We start from the raw sequence: 12,380 nt of genomic DNA on the forward strand, positions 1-12,380 counted from the left end.
GAAACAACTTTGATACACTTTTTTACCATCCAGTACCTTCTCAACAAAATTATTATACAAACCCAAAATTATCATTAAAAAAACAGCAGCCTGTCAATTGGTCTAGGGCTCCAAACTATATTAATTCGGGTAGATAACGGAGTCTTTCATAACATATAAATAGAAACATGCCCCTTGGATAACGTCACGTTTGCACTGTAACACGGCAGAATATTGCAGCGGTGTTCTTCAACCTTCCATAAATTCCTAAAAGACTTTGCATGCGAAGGTTTGCCAGCGTGGAGTGTATGTCGAAGATAATAATTAATACTGCAATGCGTACTGAAATCAGAATTTATTAGAGTGAAAACGTTTTAATTCGCAGCTAAACTCTCCCTGATAGTTACACATTAAAATATGTATGTCATAAATTCATGTATGTAATATGTATGTATGTATGTGTACGTGTGTGTGTGAGTGTGTGTGTATATATATATATATTATATATATATATATATATATATATATATATATATATATATATATATATATATATATATATATATATATATAACGCAAAATGTATACAATGTGCCCTTCCGGTTATCACCATAATGGCTTTATTGCACCTCTGAAACTTGGGCACAGAGAATACGGTTATAATATATATATATATATATATAATATATATATATAATATATATATATATATATATATATATATGAAGTTGTTTACAGAAGAAGAATGGTCTTACGGTTATATATATATATATATATATATATATATATATATATAATATATATATATATATATATATGAAGTTGTTTTACAGAAGAAGAATAGTCTTAGGGTCATACAATAAACACGCAACTGTTATATACATAATATAAAATTATCGAACAGTACAGTCAATATACACTATGGACAAGAAACTATAATAAAGGTTGATTGGATTTTCAATAAAATGGAATAAGCCTAGGGTTTGTTTTATTTTTTGTAACTGATCAAACGACGGAACCATTGCTGTGTGTTTCTCGGGTCTAGACAAGGGCTAGTACCCCCAATTTGACAAGGAAAATGTTTTCTGTTTCTACATTACAACAATATTGTACAATGTCACAATTCTGGAAGACAGAATTCACACAATTACTGCTATTTTCGCTTGCTTTTTCTGTAAGATACTCTTACGCAGGTCGTCGTTGAAAAAACATTTATGTAAAGCAAGAAGTATATTTAGATAATTCAGGATTTTGAAGTGGAACCACGATATTGTTATGTCACGAGTACATCACGAAAATACAAGGACGGTAGGCACTGAGGACGGATTGCGTCAGGGCAGATTCTCCAAGAAAGCTATTTGTAAATCTACACCACGGCGGCGATTTGCGTTGTCGTTGGCGGCGTTTTGAAAGCCTTCTCCGTGGCCACGGCGGAGGATTTGGTTACAACATCAGAATCATCTTCGGAATCATCGATATAATCCATGATGTAATTGCTGTATTTCAACGGATTTATGGGCGATCTTTTTTGCGTTTTTCTCGGCAGAAATTCGTTTCTGTATATAGTGTGGCTTTCGAATGCTTCGTTTGTGTCCTTGGTCATCTCTTTCGGTCTGATAGCTTGGCGGCGAGTGGTCACTTTGCGTTCAAAGTTGTCTCCGTAACTCGTTGTCGTGGTAAATACTTCCTCCGGCTTTTGGTAGGGTTTCTTCGATGGGTTTGCACCCTTTTCAGGTACATGTCCTTCGTAGGGTTGATAACTGTTGTTATAACTGGTCATCCCGTGGAAGGGTACCGCATGGTCCACCGTGTTGGATGGAGGCTTCATGAGAGAGACCTTCTCAGCTTTGCGTGGCGGGAAGTCCTTCTGCATTGTCGTCTGCAAATCCATCTTACCTGGAGGTTTTATGTAAATCTCAGCTTGGTGCAGTTTTGGAAGCTCCACTACCCACTGCTTGTAGTCTTGCTTGCATGTTGTCTTGTCATCAAACGGTTCCTTGGTGTTCAGCGGTTCCTGGGGTGGTTTACAGCTTCTGGTTTTGGTCAACTCCTTGGTGGTGTAGTCATGTTTCTGTGTTGTCATACTTTCTATTTTCGGAAGAACAGTTCGTACTTTGTAGTGGTCGGATAATTTCCTGAAAGAAAACAAATATGAGTTGTATGTTATCGCCACGAATGATTGTTCCATTTAATTACATATTTTTTCACTCAAACGGATACATGACAGTTTGCTGTCCATTGCCTCCAATATCTCAATGCAGAGGTCTACCGTTTATTTCGAGAACAGATCTAAACCCAAGTGGATTGCAATTCCTGACAGAGCTGCATAAAAATCTAAGTATTAGCTTGGGTGGGGACACCCCAAGTTTTATTAAATGTCGTTATAGGTAAATCAAACGCAGGCAGTGACCGGGCGTTTGTCGCTTAATTTTCGCATTATCGACTATGTCTCGCAAACCGCTGTTTGAAAAGGCCAAAAAATACGTAAGTCATTGTAGAAATCACGTATTCAGAAATTCTAATCTTATGTCAATGTGGCAGGTAGCATATATTGTTGTTTACCTCTATATTCCAAGTCCCTATATGCGAAGTGTGACCATGGTCATTGGACATAGACTTATACGAGGACTCCAGAGGGCGACCTTCTCAATCTACCGATTGAGCATACCTGTCCACCTATACCATATAAGTTATCTGATCGTCATATCTTTGTACGAGTACGAATATCGTAGAATTCGGATCACATGTACCATTTCAACAAAATACCGAAAAAAGTTAAGCAGTACATCTTTGGCTATCCTAGAATCTGACGTTTTATTATTTAATTGGTATATATTTTCAGTATTTGATGTTTTACTATTTTATAAGTGGCGATATCACTCTTACCTGGTCTTCTGAACTTTACCGGACACTTTCCTAGCTATAAATTCATCTTTATAGCCGGTAGACCCGTAGAACTCTCCGCTCTCCCTTTCTTTAGGCTTAGGCGCATAGTTTTCGCGAGGAGATAAATCCTTCTTGTGGTAGTCCGCTTGGTAATTGGTGGCGCCACCAAACGTTTGGGTCGGTTTCTCGTAGGGCTTTCGACTCGGGTCCATACCACGCTCGGGGACGTGTTCTTCCCATTTCTTGTAATCCTGTTTGTAATTGGTGACGTCGTGGAAGGGTCCCACTTCCACGATATCGTGATCTTGCCGCTTGACGACGACCACCCGCTCTGTTTTTCGAGGCGGGAAATCTCTCCGGGATGTTGTCAGCGTGTCTATTTCACCGACCGGTTTGATGTACCTCTCTGGCTGGTGCAAGACGGGCAGTTTGACCTCCCATTTTTGAAAGTCCGTCTTCGCTGTCGTGGCATCGTCAAATGGCTGTCCATCATTCACGGGATTTTCAATCGGTTTGCAGCTTTTCTGTTTTCCATCTTTCTTTGGGGTGTAGTCTCTTCTCGAGGTTGTCATGGTTTCAACTTTGCTGGAGCTCATCCTGTAGACCTCCTTTTCTTTCTTGAAGCGGGGAGGCAGGGGATGAGTGATGTAATCTAACTGATGGGATGACTTGTCTTCCATTGGTTGATCTGATTTCGCCAACTCCTGCACGGGTTTCTTCGACTTGCGCGGAGCAACTGTTTTCGGTTGGAACTCTGTCTTGAACGTTGTTTCGTTCTGCAGTGGCTGCGTTGGTGGGATGTATTCATCCGGGGCCTTTGCCACTTCGCGTTTGCTTACGACCCATTCCTGATAGTCATCTGGGGAGGAGGAATGAATAGTAACGTGAGTGATGAGGAGGTACAGGAAAACCCTGCTTTAACTCTAGAAATAACTGTGACTTTGTCTATATTTGCAAGTGTTTTTTTGCTATTTGTATTAAGTACTTGCAGTTTCTTCTTCTAATCCGATAAACCACGGTTACTCTACACCTTGGATAAACTGATATCAAAAATACCCAGTAACACTGTATCCAAGGTACGATGGTGATTGATGAAAGTTAAAACATGTCTATCATAATCTACATCGTATATGATGATGTACACAGAATACATTGTTTGTAAACAGAGCAGAAGACTAAAATATGCTTGTTTCTAGAACAAAGGTAGTGAAATTATCATCTGACTCAACAGTTGCAGTGTTTGTCCCTTCAACAAGATCTCTGAACTACCCGAATAACAACTTTTTCAGGTTCAGTATTTCACCTTGATCTGGGCTGCATGATCAACTTTTGGTTCTTTTTACTCTCTGTCTTACATAGTCAAGTAATTGGACTTATAACTTGTACAGCTAACATAAGCAAAGTTCCTATTAACGAACTGCATTGCCTCATCCTGTTGGTGGATACACACACATGGGTCACTTGTGTAAGAATATACACCTGTGTTGTAATACATTTCAATAAATATGTTTCAAAGATAAAGGATAATGGCAACCAGTCGTGAATTGTTACAAGCATGGCCACTAAAACATTTTTTATGCGGTGAAAAATTCCATCATATCTTTAATAGCCACAGGTCTTACATCAGAAATTGTAATTACTAGTACCTCTGTAGGTTGGGTTCGCATTGAACTTTGGCGGCGTCTTGACCAAAATTGCATCACTTGGTTTGATGAATTTCACCGGCGTCGCTTTCTTGCCGGTAAAATCGCTGTCGTAGGATGTTCTAAGATCCATCTCTCCGTCCTGTGCCTTTATCTGGCCTGATCGACGAACAGGCTGAACTTTCTCGATGGGGTGTGTCACGTAGTCTTGCCTGTACAAGATATGAAATATTTTGTTGGTAAACGGAAAACTGTGGGATCAGAAACATACTGTCAGTCTCCAACAGCTAAACGAAGGAACTTCAAACTCCCACCTGTGGCGACGCCTTGTAAAGGCTCGTGCCACTGTCATTATTTGCCAATACATGCTGTGTAGACTAGTGATTTACAACATTTTAGAACAGAGAATAGCGACAAGGGCGATAGCTGTGTTTGTATCGAAAATCAAAGAATGTGAAAAACATTTTAGCTTTGTATATACTACGGTCTGTTTTTGGGGTTGGGGTTACGGACTTGGGTTTTTCTAGCGTGAAAGAATATCAACTCGACTGCCTTATATCCGATAAACTTCTTTACATCCATGTGCTAAATGGAATTACCAGTAAAACACATTGAGATATGACAGCCAATTTAAATATCTCCTCTTAAAAAATGAAACCTTTAAGAACACTTGTTACCTTTGCACAGTTGTATCTTCCATGGTACCTGCATTGGACACTAGATTTCCTACTGGTCGAATACCATCTCTTTTAGCGGTGATGTCATGAACCTTGTACGTGCTGTTGTATTCGGTGATTCCCTTGAATCGCCTCCGTCGACCCCGTCTTCCACCACCGGTCGCCGTCGCATCGCTGTCAATGTAAAAGGTCAGTACCAGATTAATCAATTAGCATGGATGTATACAACTTCAGGTGAGAATTCCTTCATATCTAGCTTTCCTGAAGAGGTAGGTTGCTTTTCAGATAACATTTGTGATAAATTTGGTTCGGCCACTTGAACTGTACTCACTACTGTACCTTGATATGTCATATCAAACGAAATGTCAAATCTGGAACAACATCACAAGCGTACCATATTTGCAAAGTAGAAAATATTGATGACTTCATGTCAAGATATAGATGCATTACATGTGCGACTATTTTTCACATTCCTAAATATCATTCGATGTCTACCATGCCACGACATGGCGACTGAAAACGGACACTTTGCGCATTTCGCAGAAATTTAGCAAAGGCGGCGTGGAATTGAGTCTCCATCGTAAATACCGTTCTAAAACAATACAAGTAAGGTTGGAATAGAGAAAAAGTTGCTCGGAGAGATTGGAACATTGAGAGGGGAACACGGCGGACCCAAGACATTTAGACTATGGGAGAAGCGTATCTTGGGCGATGGCAACTGTCAAGCTTGTCTACAGGGAAATAAAGTCTATGTAGTACCAATGAACTCTAAACGTCTCGTGTAGTCAATACACTGAAGATCCCCAGGTACCTCTCGGCAGCCAAGGCGAGTTCAACATATAAACTCCCTTTGAAAGAACGAATAGTAAAAGGGTGAACGGAACGTTACTACTATGAAGAAAAAACGATTAGTAACATGGTGGAAGAATCCTACGGGTACAGAGCAAACTGCACGAAGACGGAGAACTGGTAACCAACAACGATGACGACAAGAAGACTGAATACGACGAAATGATCTTTGGAATTCGACTGGCTGAGTAACATTGTAATATGAACCAATGCGAAATATCTATGAAGAAATCTACTGCAGAAAATCAACTGAAGCAATCAACATACACCGAACAACGAAGAACAATGAAGCGATCCGAGGTACAAGAATCACCAACCTCTGCAGTGAAGCAGCCTGTGAGTATCGTAATGAAGTTTGAAGCACCAAGAACTCTGCGAACTCTAGTTACCAATGGACTTTCGATGAACTCAAAATATGATCTAACAATGAACGTTCAATTTGGTTCGTATTACGATATTTAAACATTTTATTGAAATATTTTACGGTGATATGGTATTTTGACGTCGACGTCAATGTTTTTATTTGGTGAAATATGGTATAGAGATTAATGATATGTAAGATAGGAATTTTTATTTTAGGCGTTAAGCTTATTGTTATGGAATAATTGTAAATCGATGAAGAATTGTCTTTTTTATGGTTATATTTCTCAAAATCTTACATCCAATCAAGAGAGAGTTGATGTTCACTTCAGACTACTTTTGATCATACAGCTAGCGATTGAGCGAAAAAGATCGCTGACAAAACAATTGAGAAATTCATATTCTAATTCATCACGGTATGGATTTACATGACTGATTCTGAGTATGAATGAAATGAGGCCTCCAGTGTAAATGAGTGTGTATGATGTAATCCTACCAGTTGAATTATATAGATACATTTTTATACAAGCCGACTGGTGTCATATGGTATACGAACAGAAATTAACCTCCGTTTCAACTTCTATCATTTACCATTATGCTACTTATTTGTTTGTGAAATTATTCTAAGATTTGAATCGCAACTTAGCAATTGATAAATTGCCTGTGTAAACAATACTTGAAAATAGGAAAATATCTTGTTTATTTTTGTATATGTAGAAGACGAGTTTTCAAGAGTTTTAAGAGTTTTACGAGAATTTTAGATAGTCACGATGAGTAAAGGTGACCTTTACGTACGAAGTTTTGGGAAAGCTTCATATCGTAGAGATGATTTTATATAAGTTATTGTGACGATGCATTTGTAGGAGCATCGGTATAACGAAACAGAGATGATTTTTGATTTGAGCATTGTTTATACACAAAGTGAATGTATATTACTATGCTGTGATTCAAGTAGCCTATTCTTATTACAAAACTAAGCTCACGAAATTGTTTTGTGATATTGTTCTATTCTTTGTTTCTTCAGAAGTTCAACAAAATTGAAGAGAAACGGATAAATGAGAATTTATGATAATTATGCCCCCCTGAAGGGAGCCACACGAGGTGAAAAGGACGGAAATATTTAAGCCGTCAATCTCTGAAACTAATATGAGAAATCGGCGATTATCCCACTCTACCTCATATACTGACGAATATGCGTAATTAGGTTGTAAGAAAATATTTAAGTTGAATATAAGGAATCAATGATATTGTAATAATTTGAAGACGATGTGATGATGACGAAGTTCAAGGAAAATGAAACAAATGTGTACGTTTTCTTCAGAGTTGCGAGGATGGCCATGTATATGCCATTTAAAACTCGATGTAAACAAGGAATTACCTTTGATATGTAAGTTTTCGTTTCTTAAGACTTTACGAATTGTTGTAAATGTACGACTGTTTGCTTTCTTTACACTTTAATAATTTAAATAGCTTATGGATAACAATGCGGGACGCATTGCTTGAAAGACGGAGAGTGTTACAGAGATATTTTATCTCAGACAAAGGTTAATGAACCTAGCGGTCATCGACACCAGTAAAATGGTTAATTAAAACAACAAGATCTCAATTATAAGTCGATATGCATACAAACCATATTTTTAGACAAACGCACAATAACGCTAATTCCATTTTACGAGGGTGTTTACGGAAGTCAGGACGAAAACAAGAACATGTGTCACAGTGAGGTTTGAATATTAATTGTGACACTGACGTTTATGATTGGATGTATCATTTTATCTTTAATTCATGTCTATCGTATGATCCAAGCCACGCCTTAAAGATAACGTTTAAAATCCCATCCTTAAACATACAACGAACAGTCTGGGTTGCTAAAGGAGATTGGAACATTGAGAGGGAACACAGCGAACCCAAGACATTTAGACTATGGGAGAAGCGTATCTTGGGCGATGGCAACGTGTCAAGCTTGTCTACAGGGAAATAAAGTCTATGTATACCAATGAACTCTAAACGTCTTGTGTTGTCAATACACTGAAGATCCCCAGGTACCTCTCGGCAGCCAAGGCGAGTAAAACACATAAACTCCCCATGAAAGAACGATAAGTAATCGAGTGGCCGGAAGTTACTACTTTGAAGAAGGAAAAACGATAGTAACAGATGCACATACGACATTATTACATTGCCCTTGGAAGATTGGAGATGACTTACATATCGTGTCAGTTTAAATCTGTGAACTCAGTGCACTGAAAAAAGTTCGTCAAAGTGTGTATGTAATTGGTTTGCAACTTTTCACAGGCTTTTGCATCAAAACACATTCAAAGTTCATCGCTTTCGTTTACTCTAATCTCTTTCAGGACCCATCATTCCTTTTCAGAATGAAATGATTATTTTCATTGTAACCCGAAACAAATTGGCATTTTCCGTGTTTGCGAATATCACCCATGGTGGCGTTTCTGCGGCCAGGAACAAATAACATCGGAACGAACAACATTGGAATGACAGTAAATGGCGGATACAGTGATAACCATATGGCATAATTTGAGTGCAATTTTGCGTGAATATACGTCCAGTTCTTTTGTTCCCAGGTGAGGTCTGGTATGGCAAAACACACTCTGAGTAATATATCGAATAAACTGCTTAACTGAAATTGCGTGACGGATATCACTCCGGCTACAGCAAACAGTAAGACTTGCATCGTTTTCGGTTCTTCAAACAATTAGGCTCATGCATATCGACGAACAAAACTGATGGCAAGATTTGTTAGAATTCCAAATCACTTTGAAACACCATTCGATGAGGGCAGCGGCAGAAATATAGACATGTGAATAAGAACGAGCTTTTGACAGGATTTGAGATATGTTTATTCCCATATATAATTTGACCGATCAATACATAAATACACATTATTCTCCGTGAAGTTTACAGAAAAGTTACAGATGGGAAAGAAGCTAAAAAAGTTAGCTTAACTAATCTAGTCTAGCCTCTCATCTCAGAGATAAATTCAAAACATGAGCTTACTAACTGCTGCGATTGAGCACTATTAATTCTCGTTGATAACCACATTTACATATAAGCCAATGAGAAACAAAAATGTAGGCCTACATGGATATCAGTAACTTCAACATAATACCAAAAAACAAATCCATCTCGCTTGTGGCATTGTTGCTTGGCTGGGTTAGAAACAAAGAAAACGACGAGATGTCATACTTCTAATTTCGTTGTGTAGGCTGAACGAATAGACCAAAACTCGGGTTGCCACGAGTCATCAGCTGGAATGCAAATATGTTTTTACCCGACATAGTGATCAAACTAAGGCCAAGAAATGAGATCCTGTCGAAAGCACCTATGCCTTAATACTAGAAAAAGTGGATAAATCGACAGATAGCGTTCCCTGGGCAATTTTGCAGTTTGTGCGGGAATAATGCCGTGCATGAGAAATCTCATGCATGTACACAAGCTTTTCTTCTATCATGCATTCTGTTGAGATACTGGGCGATAACGACGACGGCGTATCGATACAACCGCATAAACTTGCTTCGACTGTACTGACTTGTGTTTTTCAATAATTCGTTTCCTTTCCTTTGACTTTGATCATGACGGCATGATTCAAATTTTAGATTTGTAAAGCTCATTAACGGGAAAGTGTATTGTCCAACCCAAATCTTTTTCGGTGAAAATCGATATATGTGAACAATTCTTAACGATCTGCTCTAAATCCTACAGTCATGCTAGAGACGCACCACTGCTGCACTGAAGATACCCAGGGGCGCGCGCTTTCTACGACAAAGCGTCCATAGCAACGGCGCGGCCGCACGTTTTAGCGTAACCCAAAACACAGTCTGTTCCTATCGGTCTTGGGCAAATGTTAACATTTTACAGTATCTATGAAAACCAGACTTCAAGTTGAACTATTTATTGAACTTCACGTTGTGGTGTTGACACGGCTGTGTCGAAAAGTTCTCAACAACTTCGGAATGTCACAGATTTTTTGTTAGTAGTATTAATACCTCGAAGGACAAACGTTTTATAAGATTTGTTGGCAGTCGGCTTAAAAGTCTGAAAATAAAAGGAAGACTTAAGTCTAAGGATTGGATAAGGAATTTGTTTGCGAGCATTTGTGAATGCTTTGGCAGAATTCGGTTGGCCTCAGAGCTGGAAATCAAAACAAGTCAGCGATGTAGGCAACCTGTAAACATAAGTGTCCGATTTTCCATATGGGTTCTACTCATAAAATATTATCGATCGCAATTTTGCAGTGTAAGACTTGGCCTACTGGAATTAGAATGTTTCGCCTGTCTCCTGTACAGCTTACTGTTGTTTTAAAGAGAGATACCGCAGAAGTCAGAAAGATAGTGTCACCGCGTATCCATAAGCAAACAGGCTGAGACATTTTCGTCGGTTTCTACAACAAGTCGTGATAAAACAGGTCACGCTCTCGTAGTTCTACTGTTTAAAACAACAAAGTGTTGTGTTTCCGAACCACTGTATTCTTCCTGGGCAGATTATATCACGCGTCAACAAAAGTCTAAATGACATGTAAATCGACTCAAGGCTTCATTACGTTTGGTTTTCGGTTAGAAAAGGATCTATTTACCCGGCGGAACATGGAATCTGTACGTGCGGAGAAATGCTAATTTATGCCTATGAACTCGAGCTGTTTGCTCCATCATGTATGAGTTGACTTCGTGGTTTATAGTTGAGTTCGCAATAATTAATACATTTGATCCCCGTACGAGATGAATTTCGACCTGTCAACGAATCTGTAACATGTCTTTGACGGTGAAACTTTCTGTATATTCGCAAAATCGTTTTTGAAAGTTTCTCGAAGCAACTGTGCTGGTACTACGAGATCGCGCCCGATCCCCGGTGACTTAATTTACGAGTCGAGGTCTAAAAACAACTCCTCTGTCGCGTTTCAATCTAGCCAGGATGTGAAGGTGCTCGAACAATTACCGCACAAACTTGCATGTGTTACTCACTAACGAACCTTGTCAACAATGGCGCTTGAAAGCCATGTGTAATGTAATGGAATGCGAGCCGCTCGACAGCCGAGATAATTGCATTAAACTTTCAGGAGATATATCAACCATAAAGGGATACCTTACCTGTCCTTTCTTTTACCCATGGCAATGATAGCAGGTTACGGCTAATTCACTGTGCTCGGTCTGTACTAAGTTCTCAGCAGTCCCCAAAGTTCCAAGCTACTCCAACAGGTGGTTTTGACGCAAGGTGTAGGCTGGGCTGCCAGTCCCTTTCAAAGCCTCAACCTGTGCGCCTACCTTGTGAAGTATTGCAAATAACCTGGGTGTACAGCGCTCTACCAGCGCCGGGTTTGGCTCTGCGACCCCCACACACTCTAGTATCAAGAGTATCGATCGCTTCTCATTTCAAATGCTTTAGTTGTCAGATCAACCGGAGCCACGGTTTAAACAAAGAGGCATAGATCAATTGTTTCGATCTTTTCGGGTATGCCCGGGGTCATTTATCTTCTACAGCACGCCCTCATCGCGGTAGCTATGGTGATTTTGCTCGAGTGGTTCTAGTACCTTAAAACAGACTTATGTACGCATATATGGCACTGACGTATTAACTAAAAAAGTTTAGTGACGAATTAAACTTTAAAACTTTCACTTCCGTACAGAAACACTTCATAACGCCAAGGAGATCTGGAAGAAATAGTTTATTATAGGTGTCTGCAAAGGACAGAGCGGTTCCAAGATAAAACTCTTGTAAATAAAAATCATTTTGACATCTTGTCATTCTCCCCTTGAATTTAATCAAGAGATACCGCCGCCCCAAGGGCAAATTTGCATAACTTACATACCACGACTCCATTAAAAATGTTCCGTTACTTGTAAGAATACAATGGATTCATTAACAAAGAAACAGTGAAGTTCATTGTTTCCGTGTATATATACATGTACCACTCTCTAAATACAAATACAGGCACAATAGAAAGAAAAGTCTCGGAGTAAATATGTGAACAAGA

General features: G+C 39.1%; 1 protein-coding gene across 1 annotated transcript; it reads right to left on the reverse strand.

Annotated features, from left to right (window-relative positions):
- Positions 1 to 786: 786 nt before the first annotated feature.
- LOC139121836 (uncharacterized) lies at positions 787 to 11,855 on the reverse strand. The gene is made up of 5 exons (XM_070687050.1): positions 11,497 to 11,855; positions 5,186 to 5,359; positions 4,512 to 4,720; positions 2,866 to 3,724; positions 787 to 2,114 (listed from the first exon to the last, which is right to left on the reverse strand). The coding sequence occupies exons 1-5, from the start codon at positions 11,514 to 11,516 to the stop codon at positions 1,346 to 1,348; spliced, it is 2,031 nt and encodes a 676-aa protein (XP_070543151.1). The 5' UTR covers positions 11,517 to 11,855; the 3' UTR covers positions 787 to 1,345.
- Between the last annotated feature and the right edge of the window lie 525 nt (positions 11,856 to 12,380).

Source organism: Ptychodera flava, chromosome 21 (genome assembly GCF_041260155.1).
Source record: "Ptychodera flava strain L36383 chromosome 21, AS_Pfla_20210202, whole genome shotgun sequence".
NCBI lineage: Eukaryota > Metazoa > Hemichordata > Enteropneusta > Ptychoderidae > Ptychodera > Ptychodera flava.

Coding starts and splice junctions, on each gene's coding strand:
- LOC139121836 (XM_070687050.1), bottom strand. CDS start 11,516: ATGGGTAAAAGAAAGGACAG. Junction 5,360..11,496: donor ATGGGTAAAAGAAAGGACAG/GTAAGGTATCCC, acceptor TTACATTGACAG/CGATGCGACGGCGACCGGTG. Junction 3,725..4,511: donor TGCGAACCCAACCTACAGAG/GTACTAGTAATT, acceptor CCTCCTCCCCAG/ATGACTATCAGGAATGGGTC.